The following is a 19,474-nucleotide window of genomic DNA, read 5'->3' as shown; positions in this document are numbered from 1 at the left end:
TCCTCTGTAAAATGTGGATGCTAATACTTTCCTTGAAAGGCTTTCTGAGAATCTAGTAAGATAATGTAGTAGAGTGACTGGCAGAGTGCCCGGCACTTGGTAAGTACTTGATAAATGGAGATTTTCTTCTATTTCACCCATTTTTCATTTGAGGAAGTGAGGTACAAGGGGTGAAATTTTTACATAGAAGGGTAGAATCAATGCTGGTCCTTAAGTCCCTTAAGGCCCAGGCATTGACAAAGCAGCCAGGAAGCTTCCACCCACACGTGAAAAGATGTTCATCATTATTAGTCTTTAGGGAAATGCAAACCAAAACCACAATGAGATATCACTTCACATGAATGAATGATGACTAGAATAAAAAAGATATGATAATAACAAATGTTGTTGACAATGAGGAGAAATTGGAACCTTTTGTACAGTGCTAGTGGGAATGCAACATGTTGCAGTCACTTTGGAAAACAGTCTGGTGGTTCCTCCAAAAGTAGAGTAACCATGTATATGACCCAGCGATTCCACTCCTGGGCATTATACTCAAGAGAACTGAAAACATATGTTCACACAAAACGTTGTACACAAATGTTCACAACAGCACTATTCATAGTAGCCAAAAAGTGGGAACAACTCAAACGTTCATCAGCTGCTGAACAGATAAACAAAATGTGGTATATCCATACAATGGAATATTATTCAGCCGTAAGAAGGAAGGAAGTACTGATACATGCTACAACATGGGGGAACTTTGAAAACATTATGCTAAGGGAAAGAATCCAGTCACAAAAGGTCACATATTTTGTGATTCCATTGATAAGAAATGTCCAGAATAGGCAAATCCAGAGAGACAGAAAGTAGATTCATGGTTTCCAAGATCAGGGGAAGATCAGGAAAAAGAGGAGAGACTGCTAATCGGTACAGGGGTCCTATTTAAGGTGACGATAATGTTCTGGAATTAGAGAGAGGTGATGGCTGCACAACCTTGTGAATATATTAAAAACCATTAAATTTTGCACTCTAAATGGGTGAATTTTATGGCATGCAAATTATATCTCAATTTAAAAAGAAAAACGAAGAGAAAGAAGGCTCCACCCAGGAAGCAGCCCTCTGTCGGATAGTGTGGCTCTGACGTGCCACCCAGGTGTGGTGACGCTGGGCACCACTCGCAGTACTGACCTGCTCCTAGGATAGCCGGAGGTCCTGGTGGCCCCGGGGGTCCCTGTGGCCCAGGGGAACCAGGTCTCCCAAAGCCAGGTGGCCCAGGCAGGCCAGGAGCACCTGGGGGTCCCTGGGGCCCGATGATGGTCTCCCCTTTCTGGCCCTGTCAAGTGCACAGTAACAGAAGAAAGAAAGCACCATTAGTCACTAGAAGTCCCATCTGTTCTTTTTGTTAGGACATTGATAAGAAGTCAGTAAACACCCTCTATTGTTATCATCATCCTCAGTCCTGGCACAAGCCAGGAGGTGGAAGACCTAAAGAGCGGTGGCCCAGTCGTTACGTTGAATGACAGCAGAGAAGCCTAGGGAGCCCTGGACTCAGAAGGGCCCCTGGAGCTCATCTAGTCCAGCCTCGGCATTTCATAGATGGAGAAACAGAGGCCTAGAGAGGGGCAGGGCTTGCCCGAGGTCCCAAAGCAAATCAGCAGCAGAGCTGGAAGGAGAACCCTGGTCTCCTGGCTTTGCTCGGTCTATGCTCATGGCGAGTTCCAGGTCCAGAATTTGCTCCTGGTCCCTGAGGGTCAATGATCTGATCATAGTCTCAGTGGAGGCATAATTTGAACTTCTCTTTTGTGATCTGGAGAAACTTCTCATCCTAAGAAGACCAAGCCGATCTACAGGCTCCTTCTTTGATGAAATTTCAGAAGAATCAAATAGCCCCCTAAAAACATCTCCCTCACCTTCCCTTCTGCCTCTGTTATCTGATGTGTTTACCATTAACAACTCTTTGTGCTGAGTTTTCCACCGCTGATGTGAATAAGGCACAGTGGTGGGTTACCTGGAAGCAACCTGCGTGCATGTGGCCTTGGCTAGCTCCCTTTCCTCTGTGGCCTCTGCCAGGCTCCCCACCCATTAGCAAGTATGGGGGAGAGAGGCCAACGCCCAAGGCCTGCCTGCAGCCTGTGGTACTGTGACTGGCCTTTGCTCCCAGCTGCCTCGTCACACTGGGGGGCTTCAGGGAGGGCCGTGACTCCCCGAGGAAGGGGTGTGGAGGGGTCGCTACTCACCTCCAGGCCTGGACTTCCCGGCAGGCCCGGGGGCCCTGACACAGAGAAGCCGCTGTCAGAGTCTCCTTTTTCTCCTTTGATCCCCTTGTCTCTGTTCTCCCCCTGGAAGCAGAGAACATCCAGTAAGAGTCAGATGAACCAGTCTCTGACATAAGCCTGAGAACTTGGAAACACAGGCCAGATGTTGAGAAATGCTCACCTTCAAGCTGTTCAGAAAATGTCTCAGGTAAGTTGGATCCACAGCAGGGCCTGAAAAAGAAACGCTTTTTAAAAATCCACAATCAATCTCAGAAATTCAAACACCAAAGCCTCCAAGTTGGCAACCATGATGAGTTCCTAGCAGAAGTGACCCCACGTTGGTTTAGCTGACAGAGGGGGCACTGGGCTTGGAAACGAGCACTAGTTCAGATCCTGTGACCCTGTGGCATCCTAGGCTTGTCCCTGGTCCTCTCCAGGCCTCGTTCTGCAGATGAAGCTGGAACGATCAGAACTTCCAGTCTCTCTTGACAAAGTTCAATCTTGCACACGTGTTGCCCATGACTGGGTCTCTCTGGAATTCCATAGAGCTTGTGGACAGGGTGGTAATGTAATTAGCCTTACTTACTGGCTCAATTGGATTTCTCAGAAACAAAAATCAAGGACAAGATCCAGAACAAGAGTTGGGATACCTGGTGGTCCCTGCGCCCCCTGGTCGCCTTTTTCTCCTTTTGAGCCGGGAAGACCCCAGGATCCTTTCTCTCCTTTAACACCTGCCACCAAATACACACACATTAAAAAAAAAAAAAAAAAGAGTGGAAAATCACCTTCATTCTATATAAAACATTTTTGAGACAAGATTTGAAACTCAGCCCCTTGAGCTAAGTCTACTCAACAACAAAGGCCTATTGAGGGTATAAAATCCTTTGCTACAGGATGGAGAGGCAGAGGTAGATGCAGCAGACACAATTCCTGACCTCGGAAAGCTCTCAAGGAGACAGACACAGTGAGGGTAGCGCGAGGCAGGATGGAATAAGTACCATCCTCAAGGTGCCAGCAGTGCATCATGGGAGCCCAGCAGAGGCTACAATTAACTCCCCTGGACGGCTTCATACACGTGGCCTGAGACTCAACACCAAGTCAAGCTCCCGGTCCCATCCCACCTAAGCCTGGGCAGCACGGTGGTGTAAGGGGAGGGGAGGACTCTCCGGGAGTGCCGCAGAGGACAGCTAATGGTGCTACTAAGTATTCCACTCGCAAAGTGCGGTACGCCACTCCCCACAGGACTTGTGAGAAGCAAACTCTTTATCTGGGAGAGGGGCTCAGAGAAAGCCTCCTGGGAGTACAGAGTTTGGGAAGGGAAGCAGTCCCCTTTCCCCACCTAGATGAGTGGGTGGACACTAGATCTTTGAGTTCCCAGGTCCCGAGAGAGATCAGCTGACCAATGTGTGCCTACACACTGGGGATCCAAGAAAGCAAATCGAGCTCCACCCCACCTCCTCCCCAAGGTCCACCTTGCACCAGGGGTAGGGAGAGCCTTGAATTGGATCTGAACAAGCAGTTTGAGAACAGCCTGGACTTTGTCACCAAAAGTGACCAAAAGCCCATGAAGCCAGATACCAGCAGGGACACCACCACCTAAGCAGGCCGGGAGTGACAGAGCCAAGCCAGAGGTCAGTACTCGGGGAAAAAAGAAGGCCTTTCCCTGTTTAAACTGCAAGCGTTCAGACTTCTCAATCAAAAGGGGCACACATGGTGTGACAGCGTGTGTGGGGACAGGGGACCAGAGTCACTGCTTGCCTGCAGGCTCCCGTCTCCTGGCCTATCCCCACTCTAATGTGTGGTAGATAAGCTCCTACAGGCCATGAACATGCTGATGTTTACTAATCACTAAGAGCCAGTGCGTCTCACACTGCACTGTGTATACACCTCAGAGGGAGCTTGTGAACATGCAGCTCCTGGTCTAGCAGGTCTGTGATGAGGCCTGAGATTCTGCATTTCTAACAAGCTTCCAGGAGGTGCTGACACTGCTGGTCCAGGAACACTCTGAAGCAAAGGCCTTCTGAGCTCCCACGGCCTCCCCTGCATTAGCTCTTGGCATATTGCATTGTAACGACTTTTTAAAGAGTTTCACCCAGCAGAGTCTAAGGGCCTGGGTGACAGGAAGAGCATGGGATCCATCTGTCTCAGCCCAGTGCATGGGATAGCACCAGGCAAGGAGAAGCTATCAGTGGATGTGTTATGAGCAAACTAACATGAATGGAAAAATGGAGTGCAGCCTGCTAGCTAGGAGACTCAGCCGAGATGCACAGAATAGGGAAACGGGTGACAAGCAAACAGAGGTGACCAGTCCCACAGCCTTTGTCCAGCTACCACCCTTCCCATGACACCCAGACAGATCTTCCTGACCACCAAGTCTACACCCAGCACTGGACAATTGGAAACCACCTCTGCAGAGATAGGAGGGTCAGGAAATGTCCCAGAGAAACAAGGTGAAGACAAGAGTGTGTACCATGAAAAGTGATGAGTTCTGAATTTCCAGGATACGTGGTACCAACCTAGAGAGAGAGAGAAAGCCAAGGTCATACACTGCAACCCTGTTCTGGTGTTTGCATGCACAGGGAGCCACAGTCCCCTGTCCTGGGGGCGAGGGGTGAGGTCATGGAGTCAGGTCTTCCTTGGGTGTTGTAGCCCCCAAAGGCCCTGAGTTTCCCGGCATCCCTCAATGCAAGGCATCCCAGGCCTTCAAGTGGGGCAGGGTCGGGAGGTGGGGGCAGGGAGGGCATCATGTAGCTGAGCTGGGCTGAGACCTACTGGCCGAACAACTCTGCGGAAGGAAAGCCCAAAGCTTTAAGACAAAAAGTCATGGCAATTTTGGTCTGGTCAACTGTGAGTGTTCTAGCCCTCCCTTCTGATCAATCAGGATTGATTCATGTGAGAGGTCAAGCACTCGTGCAAGTGATGTACTCAAGCCACGAAGCTGGGCCAGCCATTAGCTTTGCTGCCATGTGTAATCAAAGATGAGCACACTGAACAGGAGTTGATGGTGGTGCTAATTAATAAAGGGGAGTTATCATTAGACTGGGGGGCTATTCTAGACTTCCCATTAAGTGCCAGGGGTCTGGAGTCCAAGCTATTCAAGATAATATTCCTTCACAGTTCATCCCCAGATTCCTGCATTTCTTTCTTTTTTTCTTTGTCTGTTAACACAGAGCCACCTGCCACCCTGCTTTTAATAGTCCACCTTCACCTTTTTCCCAGTTAACATGCAGAATCAGAATGATCCCTCTCACACCAGATCCCCCCATGCTTTTGGGTGCAGGGTCACAAGATGCTCAGGGGTCACCAAGAGAAGATGAGGGGAGGGGACAGGAATTTTCCAGGAAGAATATTTCTAAGTTAACGATAAAGGCAGCAGTGCCCAGCTGATATCTGACAGCTATGCTGATAAAGTTGCTCCACTCCAGGGGTGGATTGTTAAGGGTAAAATGTTAAGGTATTAGAAAGGGGCTGAAATGAGAAGGGGCTTGTGAAGTGCTGGATGTGAGAGGAAGCATTGCTTTTTCAAATGTCCATTTTGAGAGCTGGTCAAGAAACATCCATGCCCCAGCCTGCATGGTGTCCAGACAGGCAACATGAAATCAAAACCCAAAATGCTCTGAGTTCATCTTTGGCTTATTTTAAGGAACATCATGACCCCCAAAGGCCATGGTCACAGCAAAGTGTCCTAGCACAGGTCACGGTAATTGCAGTAGCATTTTTACAACGCTCTTGAGTTTTTCAAGTACTGTCCCATGGCCGGTTCATTTGAAGCCTGCTATCATGTTTGCTGGGAGGGGCTTCGGGTACTAACTCACGGTGGGACCTTGCCTCTCTGGGCTGAGGTCTCCCCTTCTCTATGGCTGGGAGGCAGCTATCTCTCTGGAGGGTCTCTCCAGCCCTGACGTTTTAGGATTCCTTTCAGGCCACTGATGTAAACGTGACCTGGTTAGCTGTTGTCCTCATGTAGTTCTGGGAGCCAGCAGGCCCCTTGGTCACCTTACGCAAGTGGGTCCTATCCTCTGCCTTCCATGCCAGAGTTCCCAGGCCATGGGATGCAGACTTGGGTGTCTCAAAGTTTAGACATGGACAGATGTCTGGGCAAACACTCAGCCAAACTGCGTCATTTTAAAGCCTCTGACCCAAGTCTCATCACCACCTCCAACAGGCATCAATTAAGAACCCACTTCAAAGAATCTTCTAAACTGTAATTTGCAAGCTCCCAAGAACAGAGGCCACGCCTGTCTAGTTCACCCCTGTGGTCCCTCACTTGTACTTGACACTTGGTAAGTCCTTGATAAATATTTGTTGGATGAATGAGAGAATAGTTATGCACAGTTCCATGACTAATGCCTGTGCATGGGGAGAGGCCCACCCTCCCTGGTTTTCCCCACACCTAATACGGGTGACACCCCGGGGACACTGCACTGACCAGCTGGACGACCAGCCACGAGTCTGACCCCTTGGGGTGCCTGTACCTGCTGCCTGGTGGTCAGGGGACCTGCATGATAGCCCCAGCTCTGTCCGTCCTGTGACCTTAGACAAGTCAGTGAGCTTGTCTGAGTCACAGTTTGTTTCCTCATTACAAAGGGGGAGAGAAAGTCCCTCCTCTCAGGGTTGTGTGCTGTGCAGTAATATGACAGTTGAGAAAGGACAGTCATAGATTTTAGCCCAAAGCTCCCAATGTAAAGAGCGCTGGTTAGAATTGCCTTTTTATTCTCATCTGTATTTTAAGGGGTCTATTTCCCCGCTTCTTATACTGCTCCAAGCATGAAGCTAACATGCTAACACGAAGCTAACAAAAGACACTGCTTTTTGACTGCATTAAAAGACACACTCTGTCCACATGTGTGCCCTTAGAAGACCCAGTACATTTCAGTGCCACAATCTATTATCTAGAAACCTCGAGTCACTCAAGGGTCTATATGCAGGTGATACAAGACATCAAAGAGGACGCTGACAGACAGAAGGGGCTCAAGACAAAAACTCATCTTCTCTGAGTTGCTTTCTATGCCAAAGCCTTTCACTGCCAAGGCAGTGACTATACGCTACTTACTGGAGTTTTGCAGTGTGGCCGGACTGGAACTGGGAAGACGGCCTGTGGGAAGTGAGAATGAGAGGAGGGAATCAGGGCACCCGACTCCAGCTTAGGCTGGTCTGGGGCTGTCCCCCGCTCCTCCTTCAGGTCTCCCCCACCTCCCCACTGCCAACTTACTCCTTTGATGTTAATCACAGCTCCAGGTGGTCCTGGGGGGCCTGGAGGACCAGGTAGGCCAGGTGAGCCCTAAAGGGAGGAAAGAAAGGCCATCCCTGAGTTCGGGTTGTTATGAATGCAGAGGCAGCTGCAGGACACTTCCCCAGGGTTTGGAGACACAGTGAGGAAAGGAGCGTCCTCTAAAGCCAACTAACTCTTCCCATGCGTAGGCCAGTCTCTTCCCAGAGCACACCTATATCCGTGGCCTCGCTGCATCTTCACGACAGCAGAGCAAGTATCATCGCTGGTTTACAATTGGACATAATGAGGGCCAGAGAGGGGAAGTGACCTGCTCAAGGCCACACAGCAATTCATGGCGGAATGGAGACTGGAAGCCAGATTCTGACCCCAAGAGCAGTGCTCAGAGGATACTGAGCCCACCACCTCTATCGACGCATCCCTCATATGGAGCGGCGGGTGGAGTGAGGCCTTCCCAGGATACAGTGCCTGGGAGAGCCCCTCATAAATGTAACAATAAACGCCAACTCCTGTTAGATGGCAGAGTCACTTTCAGAGCCAGGTCAGCCTGGCCTTGACACCGTGCAATGTTTGCTCCGCCAAGCCTGGAGCCCAAGCTGGACCTGCAGCAGAAGCTGCAGGAGGGGAGGGGGAGGGGGAGGCTATGGCCACAGGTGAGAGGCCTCCGGCCCACGAGGAAGCTCCATGTGATCACTCGAGTGCAGGCACCCGTGTCTGCTGTACCTGGAGCCCCGGTAGGCTTGGCGAGTGAGTCGGTGCCCAGTGATTCAATACGATTGCATTTCTGCATTTCTAGGCATACAAAGCGGCGACCGTGGGGTGCAAACAGAAGCAGCAACACACTTTGAGCTGCATTTGCATGCAGCAAATGGGGGACCTTCAGTGAGTCACTAACTTGTACAGGCCCTAGTTTCCTCCTGTGTAAAACAAGAACACCACTGAGTTTCTCTTAGGAGAGTTACTATCAAGACTGAGATCCTGTCCTCAAAAGCACTTTGTAGAGTGTCTGGTACACAGTAGGTGCTCAATAAATGCTGGCTTCCTTATTGCAGACGTGGGACCCTGTTGATGCTCCGGTGTCTGTCATCTTGCGAGGCCCTGCCTACACAGCTGATCGACCGTCTGTGTTCTCTCAAGAGCGCTCACCGAGTACCCCCAGCAACATGCGAAACCCCCAGGACTGTGTAACCCAGGAAGGATGGGATATTACCCGAGTCAGAAGACCTGGGATTTGAAACCAGACTTCTTGAGAAAGCCCAGATTGTGTTCTCCCACCCTCCCTCTGGGGTCTGGACAAGGAAGCCTATGCTCCACTAAGGTGGATTTGGTGGCAGGGACCTCCTGAGAGCAAGCCGGAGGACAGGGCTGGGCTGGAGGATCTTTGGAAGTGGCAGCAGAGGAAGAAGAATAACGTTCCTGAGCATTCTGTCCACGAGCCCTGCTCACTGGACCTGGCACTTGTCCGCCCCTCCTCTGGACACTGGCTCTGGGGCCGCGTCCCCGGGGCAGCATGGGGCTGGGTCTCTGGTGTGGCACTCACCGGCATCATGACCCCTCGATCTCCTTTGGCGCCTTTGAGGCCATTCAGTCCTGGGCGACCCTGAAACCCACAGGAGAGGCCTTAGTAAACCCACTGCCCACAGGCCAGCCTGGCCCGCATGTCCTCCCTCATATGCAATATGAGAAACCCCAACACCTACGGGTCGTCCAGGGAGGCCAAATTCTCCTTTGTGTCCTGGTGGTCCTTTGGGCCCCTGGAGGCAAAGTAAATACCAGATTAGAAAGAGAAAAATACTGTATGATGTCACTTATATGTGGAATCTAAAAAAGCCAAAGTTGTAAAAACAGAGTAAGATGGTGGTTACCAGGGGTAGGAGGGTGGGGGAATAGGAGAGGTGAGGTTTAAGGTACAAACTTGCAACTAGTAGACAGCTAGGTCCTGGAGATCTAATGCACGGTATAGTGAATATGGACAGCAACGCTGTATTAATATTATAATCCTCAAACTGCTAAGAGTCTAGATCTTTATTCCAACCACAAAAAAGAAATGATAATTATGTGATGTGAGAGAGCTGCTATCTCCACAACAGCAATCATATTACAATATATAAATGTATCAAATCAACATGGACACCTTAAATGTACACAATGCTGTATGTAAAATATATTTCAATTAAAAAGGAAAGAACAGAAACTCAAGGGCTAGGGAGATGGGGGGCATCCAGCCTACCTTTGTGGGTAGTGGTGACAATGAACCACTAATAGGAGGATGGAGGGCAAGGAGAAGTTATGAAATGTCCACCTGCCTGGCTCCTTTGTCCCCTGGCCTCTCTGTCCTCAGCTGGACCCAGTTGCTCAGTCCCTCCTGCAGGGCTCTACCCCAGTCCAGACGCTGGACCCAACCCTCTCAGCCAGTCAGAGCTAACAAAGAAGCAAGAGGTCAGTAGCTCCTGGCCTTAGCTCCCAGGTAGCCGTGTGCTGGGCCAGCTCAGAACGTGGACCTTTGCCTTAGGTCTTATGTCCCAGGGTTCTCCATGTCCCCCGTTGGAATAATGCAGTCCTGCTTCACTCCTCATGTCAGCCAAGCCCAATAACCTGCTTCAGGATTTGGTTCCTAACTTGCTCCCACCTGTCCCTAAGGACCAGAATCTTGGCCTGGCTCCCCAGTTCTCCAGATGAGCCCCTGCCCATGGACCGCATTCCAGTACTTGCTTCCTGTGTCCCCATGCTCCCAGAGCCACTGCCCTTTTCCAACCTCCTGCCGGAACCCTCATGCCTTCCAGTGTCTAGGATGCATACAATGTACCACCTCTTCCCAGAACAAGCTCTACTTCCAGTTGACACCTTTCCTGTTTTGTAACTGGGTCTGTCCCGTCTCCCAGGGGAATGACTGGTTTAAGCCTGGGGCCTATCAAGCCCCTTCTTCCTGCTCTCTCTCTCTATAAGTCTGTATTCAGACTTACCCTGAAGAATGGCAAATAGACTGTGTTGAGACAGGCTCTGTATGTAAAGTACCCAGACCAGGTTACTCTCAGGAAAAGAAATGCAAGGAGTTAACAGGCCACAGGCCACGTGGCGGTACGTTCTAGCGCAGGGCTTCTCAAACATCACTGTGCGCAAGTCACCTGGATCTCATCAAAATGCAGATCCAGCGGATCCGGGGTGGGGCATAAGGCTTTGCTGTTCCAGAGAGCTCCCAGGTGATGCTGATGATGCTGGTCCATGGGCCACACTTCGAGTAACAAGGCTCTAGTGTGGTAAGCTATACTCGTCATGAGGGCCATAGACAGCCCATGTGCCACCTTATGCAAATTACAAGAAGGTGCCCCCTTACTGTCTGTGCTTGGCAAGCTATGCACAGCTGGGCTTCAGTGGCAATAACTACCCTGGCCATCTGCAGCAGCTTGCCGGCCACCATTGCTAACAATTAGTGTTTCCCACCATACTGGGTATTAGTAAGTGTTACCCAGTGGTTAACACAAGACTCTCCCAGTCTGCCTTAGCCTGAAGCTAGGGCCAAGGACATCTCTCTAGGGCATCCATTCTGCCTGACTTAAGGGACCAAAGGCTTTAGAAGGTCCTTTGAAGGATGCACCTTGGAGGTTATGGGCCATTCATCAAGGACACATGCCTGTTAGAGAAATGTGAGGTCCTTTCTCCCCAGGCCTGAGATCCAGCTCAAACAAACCCCGCATTCAAGCCCCAGTGTGCAGTTCTCCAGCTCAAAACGTTTCAGAAGAATGAAGGTGTCAGCTGGAGGCAGTGAGGTGTGCTGGGAAAAACCTGGACACAGAGTTTGACAGGCTGGGTTCAAATCCCTGCTGTGTCACTAACAAGCTGTATGGCAGTGGGCTAGTTACTTAACCTCTTTAACCTCGGTTTCCCGGTCTATAAAATGGGGGTTCAGACATTAGCCTCTTAGGGTGGTGAAAATGCAATGAGATGATCTGTGTTGAAGCATCACTATCTGACCCGTGGTGGATGTTCTCTGAGTTTTCTTTGTTCTTTGGAAAGAAATATACGAGGGACAAGTTTAGGGTTCATCTGGAGAGAACTGGTAGCTTAAAAATTGTTCAGCAGCCCCCCAAAATTATAGATTCCTGGAGCAGTAAGGCAAGAAGGACGCTATGATGTCATCTAGTACTCATTCAATACCCTCACTTATAGATGGGAAGACAAAAGCCCAGAGAGAGAAGAGGACTTGTTTGAGGTCATACAGCAAATGGGCAGCAGACCCAAGACCAGAAGCCAAAAGGCCCAGGTTCCCTGGGTAATGACAATCTTTAGCTGGCAAGACCCATACAACTGTGGGTCTCACCACCATCCACTTCCCCTCTCCTTCTGGGCACACAGCTAAACCACATTTCTGAGACCTATCCCCACCCCCACTTCCACCCCCACCTCTGGCATCAGAGGTCTGGCCAGAAGTGGAGTACATCATCTTCCATGGTCTCTTTCCCCTCCCCAACCTCAGCCTATCAGCTGGAAGATGCCATTGTGGCCCTGAATCCACCAGAGGGCAGAGTCACAGGATGCAAGCATCCTGGGTCCCAGAGTCACTGCCTGGAGGGGAGATGCCCAACTGGGAACCACCACAGTGGACTCTGCATAAGTGAGAACTAAGCTGCTATCGTGCTGAACCACTGAGATTTTATTTAATTGCAGTTAGCCTACCCTTGACACAGATACATTTTGCCACATCCTTTTTATTTTCACAGCTGGGACAACTTAATCTAGTTGAGCCAAAGTACGATAAATGCTTCAATCCCCAGTCCAGATGCAGGGGCGAGACGCTCTGGCTTACCATCGGTCCCGGGGCTCCACGCTCTCCAGGTTCACCCTAAAACAGGGAGACACGGACTTGTCACTCAGATGCACACGGTTTGTGACAGAAGCAAAGATAGGATGTAGAAGATGTGTGCCTTCAGGATCTGGTGACATAGTTACCTTTCGGGCCCTCAGCCGTTCCAGAGGAATATCCCCCGTCAGGATGGCGCCCGGCTCTCCCTTCTCACCCTGCAATTCAGAGAACCTTTTGATGAAGCCGGGCCTCCGCCTCACCGCCTTATCCAGAGGCTCATTGCCATGATTTCTCTGGCCTTCACGCTGCCTCTTCAGCCCCACTGCCTGACAATGACCTCTTGCTAGAATACTGCATAGCCTCCTAAGTCATTAAATGTTCTCTGGACTGTTCGCTCCATGTACCATCAGTTACTGTCCGAAAGCACAGGTTGGGGCCCTGCAAGCCCCTCTGGGGCTCCCTCTGCTGCCAGATCAGCATCCCCACTCTCAACCCTCCAGGAATCAGTCCCAACAAGGTCCGTCCCACCTCTGGCTGTGTGGCTACCCCCTGAGAACCTCTGGTTCCTAATGTATTTGGTGGCTTGCTTTCCTAACAACTCGACTTGAGATCTGTTCCCACCTAGAATCCTTAGTCTTGTTAAAACATCTAAAATTGGGAAAGTGATGACAGCATGAACAGTGGAGGCCTCTCCAACACAGGGGCCCTGAGTCTCCATGTGAAACTTTGCCTCCAAACTCCAGGCTCCTGTGCAAATGCTCACTTGATCAGGCAAAGTTATCTCAGTTGCTGGGAAATAGGGGAGATGGGTAGACAGGTGGCAGGGACACAGGATCCTGCCCCCAATCCTGTGCTCAGCAGGGCCTTCTGCTATCCCAGGAGGCTTCCAAGAAGATATATGTCCAGAGAAAAGGCCAGGGAGAGGAACCATTCAAGGCTCTGGCCCCAGACTTCAATGCTAGACCCCGGGGAACTGGGCTGGACCACACGAAAGTCTCCCTTCAACAGGGCTGGAAGCAGCCAAGGCAGTGGTGCCAAAGCAAGCCAAGCAGCCTCTCCTCTCCGTCCCCCAAGCCCACACCCGGTATTTGGATCTTACCACTTCGCTGGTGAGGAAAAGCGGTCCTGAGCACGCCAGCAGCAAGAAGAAGCAAGCACAAAAGCATTAGAGGCAGAGCGAGAGAAAGCGCGTTGGCTGCGAGGATCAGAGCAGACCTGCCTGGGCGCTCTTCCCAGTTTTCAAAGGGGCAGGGGATTAGGGGAGAGATGGCACGTAGGTCCCTCCAGATTCACCCGGCCTCGCCTCATAGAAAACAGAGCGTTTAAAGCAAGAGCCAATCCTGCTTGACCAGGCCTCCTCCCAAGCCAGAACTGCCCTGACCCCACGCCATCTCTGTAGGCCCGTGGCAGCAAAAGGCATCCCAAGACATGGTCCCATGTAACGCAAAACTCAGACCCAGCACACTGAACCCTCCACCTCCTGGAACTGTGGCCCAACAGACACTGGAGACTCTCTCCCCCTCCATGGGGCTAGTGGAAAACGGTGAGGGGAGGAAGGAAAGAGAGTAGCCTAATGCTCCCTCCTCTTAGAGACACACACACCCTCCTTGACTCCCCAAGGCAGGCTCAGGGCTGCTCCCACTGGCTTTATACAGACCCCTGTTACAGCAATGACCATGCACTCTGCTGGCTGTCTGCATGTCTGTTCCTCACATCTTATTTCTCTATCCCTAGTGCCTAGTATAGGAAACTGGCTGGCACACCTTAGGGAATGGATGTAACCTGGATGAGTATATAAATGGATGGATGAATAAATGAATCCAATCCAGAATAACTGCAATCCATTTATGGACGTCACTCTCCCCTTATCTATAAAAACCAACTGGGAAATTAATTCTAAGAGGCAAATGTGGAAGGGTACAAAGGTCATTTCAATGCCCTTGGAATTTTCAGGAAGTGCTCTGCATGCTAAATATTCCACAACTTCTGGACCAAGACTGCCATCCAAGTGTGGAATGCCCCCGCTTACACTAATAATAGTTTAATAAAATAATGACTTCTAGATATTAGCATCATTGTATTCATTACTTATACATCTTTTCATCCAACAAATGTTTTAAGTGCCATTTGTGTACCAGGCGCAGTGCTAAGTACTGGAGCTACAGAAAAGAAAGTGGATGTGCCTGCCCTCGGGGAGTGCACACTCTAATGCAGGTGCCCGCGGGCAGTTAGACAAAGCACAGCATTCAAGGGAGCGTTGGGTTGAGTTCTCTTTCCAAACTATGATGAAAATCTGCTTCTCCACCCACCCCACCTTCACCCTGGAAGAACCTTGAGATCATGAAAGTTAACAGCCGGGGAGTGACTGCTACTAGATACAGTGTTTCTTTGGGCATGATGAAAATGTTCTAGAATTAGGTAGTGGAGATGGCTGCACAACCTGGTGAATATACTAAAAGTCACTGAATTTCACAATTGAAAGGGGTGAATTTTATGGTGTGTGAGTTATATCTCAAATTTTTAAAAAGTTAACAGCTACTTTCAGCCCATTCGAAATATTTACCAGGTTCTAGAGCACAATCCCACCCAGATAGCTGGGCCCTTCTTACCTGTTCTCCTTTTAGTCCTGGAAATCCAGGCACACCAGTGTCACCTTTTGGTCCTCTGGGTCCCTAGAAGGAATCATTGGAGGGTATTCGGTGGTTTGTTAAGATTAAAATGCTTTAACTAAACAAAGTTGTTGTTCCAAAAAGTAAAAGAACACAGAGCGCCAGTGGAAGTCACAATTAGTCACGATGTTTTCCTAATATTAAGTGGTCTAGAAATTGTGGTCTGGTGGAAAGAAGACAGCACTGAGTGTTAGGCGGCCTGGAGGCCCCACTCCTCTTTGAACTGTGGTTTCCTCCAATGGGCACCATTGAAACTGCCTGCTGCCTCTGCTCACCCATGGGTCCTCGGGGCCGTCCTGCAGCCCACCGCCCCCATCATTCACCCTCCATGAATCCTGCCCCTTCTCTGGCTCCCCACTACCTACGGGATGGGATCCAAACATCCTAGCCTGACACCCAAACTGATCCCAGCCGGCCTCAGCGCCTCATCTTCCACTCCTGTCACTCCACCAGGGGCGAGCCTATCCCCTTAGCCTCTCTGCACCCCTCACCCGCCCGCCACCGCCATTCCCTCTGCAGAACCAAAATTCTGCACACCCGGTCAGAGGTGACCTCATCTCAACTCCAACATACACTTAATATCTGTGACAATGACTCACACTGCCAGACGTCTGCCCCTAAAAAAGAGGTTCAACACTTTATTGCAATTTACCTTTTCACAAGTCCCTACCTTCTGGGTTAACGCAGTGGCCTTCAAATATTTGTTATTATTATTTTTTAGCAGTGAAACTCTTTTCATTCTCCTTTTTCAAGTAAAGTCAAACAAAAGCCCAATGTATAAAATACATCAAATGGAGCCTCAGCAGTGGCCTGGATCCTGCCTACTTGGCCCCCTCCTTACTCCTGAAGTGGTCCCAAAGGCTCTTCTGGGGAGCCTAGGGCTCCCTCGGGAACACAGAACCAGTCATTTAGAGAAAAATGTGTCTGGAAAATGCTCTGGCTTTGGAGCAGCCAAGGTGGGGTGGAGCTCAAGCTCACAGTTCTGGCCTCTTCTCTTCCTAATTAAGAGGTCTTCTCCATGGCTGCCACCCTCTCCTGTTTTTTAATGTCTAGTTCCCATGTATTTTTAGTGTCAGCATAGCACATGCTCCTTTTAAAAAATGTAGAAGTTCAGAAAAGTATTAAAAAAAGAAAAAGAGATCATTATAATTCTACCATCAACAACAAGTTTCTATTACTTTTTTTTTTTTTTTTTTTTGCTGTACGCAGGCCTCTCACTGTTGTGGCCTCTCCCATTGTGGAGCACAGGCTCCGGACGCACAGGCTCAGCGGCCATGGCTCACGGGCCCAGCCGCTCCGCGGCATGTGGGATCTTCCCGGACCAGGGCACGAACCTGTGTCCCCTGCATCAGCAGGCGGACTCTCAGCCACTGCGCCACCAGGGAAGCCCTCTATTACATTTTTTGATAAATTTCGTTCATTTATCCTGGAAGCAGCGCGTGTCACCATTGGCATTAGGCGTTTCAGAGCTGCAATGTATGGAGAAATTGTGCAGATTTCACTCTGGAGCCTTGGGCTTCAGTGCAGGCTCAAACTTTTAGACTAAACTGATCACTTGCTACACAGAAATGCATTTTCACCTTCCATGGTGGAAGCCCCATAGCGTGGTGCACACAGACTATTAATTTTGGACTTCCAGGCTATGATTCCCCTCTCTCCATCCTCCATCGCCACCGTCCTCTCTCTCCAGGGATTTTATCTACTCGGACTCTATCTATTTGAAATGCTTGATTCATCCACTCATTTATAGGAAGCCAACCACCGACTCCAGCTCTGGCTCTGGCTGCCCTGGGCTAGAAAGAGATGAACAAGACCTGACCCCCTGCAAGCTGGTCACAGTACAGTTCAGGAAAAAACAATAAGGGTACAAATAACTGTTATTCAAGACAGAAAAGAATGACAGCAGAGGTGAAAATAAAGCCCTATGGGATTCAAAGGAGGGAAGGATCACTCCAGATGGGGGCAATGAGGAAAGGCTACATGAACAAGACGGCGCTAGAGGTCAGTTGTGCAGATGGAGAGGAACGGTATTCCAGGTGGAAGGAACAGAATGCATACAGCCTCGGGGCACAAAGGAAGATGGCTACTGTGCTACTCACTTGAAATCCTGGCAGCCCAGGCATGCCCTCGGGGCCCTGTGACACAGACAGACAAAGCAGGCAGGTTAGGAGCAGCATTGCCAGGCCAACAGGAACCTGTACCTCAGGGGCCCACTCCCTCCAGCACCTTCCAAAGGCCCAAGCATGTTCCCACACAGTGGGGCTCAGGATCCATTTTGCAGAGGATGCCGCGGCCCGGGAGGGGAAGGAACCGTGCAGTCACACACTAGTCAGCACAGAGTCAGGAGCTGCTCAGGAGTCTGGAGCCTCTGCTCCCCCGAGCCAGGACTCTCGGCACTTTAAGTCGCACCCTCCTCTTCCGTGAAATCACTCAGCATCAGAAACCTCTGGGACAATGAATGCAGTGCTCAACCTCCACAAATATTCTCAGAAAACAAGTTCCTAAACTCTGAGGAGTGGGCCCAAAGGGTGTGCTGGGGTATTTGGGGGTGGAAGTGGGGGCAGTTGGTGAGACTCAGTTCTTTTCCCTCAGTAAGAGGGAGGATTTTAAAGGACCAGCCATTTTAAAGGCTCCAGGAAACAGAAAATTTGTGGTTCACTCCACATGGGGCCAGGACTCTTTTTCCTCCAAGCCCAGATACCCACATACCTATTAAAGACATAGAGTTTGGCAGAATATATATATACAGAGAGATATAACTGAACGGCAACAACCTTCTCAATATACTGTACAGTCGTCCCTTGGTATCCGAGGGGTATTGGTTTCAGGATCCCCTGTGGATACCAAAATCTGCAGATGCTCAAGGCCCTTATATAAAATGGTGTAGTGTTGGCATATAACCTACATACATACTCCATATACCCATACACTTTAAATCATCTCTAGATTACTTATAACACCTAATACAATGTAAATGCTATGTAAATAGCTGTAAAACCAATGTAAAAGCTATGTAAATAATTGCTAGCATGCAGCAAATTCAAGTTTTGCTTTTTGAAGCTTTCTGGAATTTTTTTTTTCAGCACTTTTTATCCAAGGTTTGTTGAATCTGAGGATGCAGAAGTAACAAAGGACTAACATGTGTGTGTGTGTGTGTGTGTGTGTGTGTGTGTGTGTGTGTATACATATAATATACTATATACATATATCTATATGATGTACATATAGTAGAGTGGAAAAGTATAAAGGTACAGCTGGGAGGGAACTGCCTCTGAGTTGGAAAATCTTAATCTTCCCCTTCAGGGTCTGGATTTGCCAAAGAGGAGGTCAGGGATTGGAACAGGAGGAGGATCCTCAGGTGGGGAAAAGAGAGAAGGGGTGGGGGCAGACAAGGCCCAAGGACTCTTAGAACAGAGATGTTGATTCTTAGATCTTAGGCTGTCTGTGTTTTGCTTTAGAATTAAGCCACCTAACACTCTAAACCCCCAATAGTTTGGGAAAAACTTTTGTGAAATGACTTGCTTGTTTGCTTTAGGCTTTGCTTACTGGGGTGTTCTGGATGATTTTAGTAGAAATCAAGGAAAGGGAGACCCACTGGATGTAGTACAGAAGAGACAGTGAAATGACCCACCAACAGAGGCCACTCAGCAGGAGATACCGGCTCTAAAGGAATCATGCAGATATTTGCAGAAGCCTTGGGGAGAGCACTGAATTTTCCCTAGGATGTGGATGGCAGAGGTTCAGGCCAACCTCACTGGGGACTGCAGGGCGGGTGGCCCCGGCAGACATCTGGACTGCGCAGCTGTGGAAGTATAAGCCTCAATCTCTGTGTCGGCTTCCACAGAGTGCCACAGTTTGCAAAGCAGTTTCGCATCCATCACCTCTTATAAGCTGCCCCAAAGGCTGGTGAGGTGTTATCAGAGAGATGATGAGAGTCTCAGAGCATTATGTAGAGGAGATGGGGCTGGAACCCAAGGCTCCTAAGGCCAGAGCTCTTTCCTCTCTCCCCAGCTGTCACCAGCAGATATGGAAGATGCAGTGTGGATTCATTGCACAGACTGCAGGAGGAAGCTTCCTTCCTCTTAGGTCGTGTTGTGTCAGGGACAGACTCTGTGGACTTGCAGAAATAACGTAGCTTCTTTGTGTGATCTCTAAATGGGGCCAGAAAGACTGAAGCCAGTCACATTCCCTCCTCATGCGACAGTTTCCCCATCAGCACAAGGATAGGTCTCTCTAGGCTCCTCCCATTCTGGGAAATGAGATCATGTAAATAAAAGCATGCCCAAAGCACTGCTCAGACATCTATCAATTTGTTACTTATGATTCTCTGATTTCCATTACACATATTTCTGATGCAAGGGACTGGAAGCTTCCACTGCATTGGACAAAACTCCCTGCACAAATTAATGTGACAGCAACTTCTCAGAAATGCAAAGCTCTCTTTCTATTCACTACTTCGAGACACCCTAGCTCTATGCTTCAGGAGCTCAAAGGATTCCAAACCAACCCAACTTAGTTTCAGCTGGGGTGTCTGGGT

The 19,474-nt window shown here is 49.6% G+C and overlaps 1 protein-coding gene across 3 annotated transcripts in view; it reads right to left on the bottom strand.

Annotated features, from left to right (window-relative positions):
• Positions 1 to 19,474, bottom strand: part of COL15A1 (collagen type XV alpha 1 chain) — a 105,110-nt gene that overhangs the window by 13,211 nt on the left and 72,425 nt on the right. For all 3 annotated transcript variants that reach the window (XM_033431191.2, XM_049711130.1, XM_033431190.2), the window contains 13 exons: positions 17,037 to 17,072; positions 14,878 to 14,940; positions 12,415 to 12,483; positions 12,272 to 12,307; positions 9,168 to 9,221; positions 9,008 to 9,067; positions 7,450 to 7,518; positions 7,291 to 7,332; positions 4,708 to 4,753; positions 2,888 to 2,968; positions 2,419 to 2,468; positions 2,220 to 2,321; positions 1,171 to 1,315 (listed from right to left, as the gene is read on the bottom strand). In XM_033431191.2, coding sequence (XP_033287082.1) covers positions 1,171 to 1,315; positions 2,220 to 2,321; positions 2,419 to 2,468; positions 2,888 to 2,968; positions 4,708 to 4,753; positions 7,291 to 7,332; positions 7,450 to 7,518; positions 9,008 to 9,067; positions 9,168 to 9,221; positions 12,272 to 12,307; positions 12,415 to 12,483; positions 14,878 to 14,940; positions 17,037 to 17,072 — 853 coding nt within the window. The remainder of the gene's footprint in view (positions 1 to 1,170; positions 1,316 to 2,219; positions 2,322 to 2,418; positions 2,469 to 2,887; positions 2,969 to 4,707; positions 4,754 to 7,290; positions 7,333 to 7,449; positions 7,519 to 9,007; positions 9,068 to 9,167; positions 9,222 to 12,271; positions 12,308 to 12,414; positions 12,484 to 14,877; positions 14,941 to 17,036; positions 17,073 to 19,474) is intronic.

Source organism: Orcinus orca, chromosome 6 (assembly GCF_937001465.1).
Source record: "Orcinus orca chromosome 6, mOrcOrc1.1, whole genome shotgun sequence".
NCBI classification, from domain to species: Eukaryota; Metazoa; Chordata; class Mammalia; order Artiodactyla; family Delphinidae; genus Orcinus; species Orcinus orca.
Note: the sequence above shows the minus strand (reverse complement) of the source record. Positions and strands in the feature narration are given on the sequence as shown.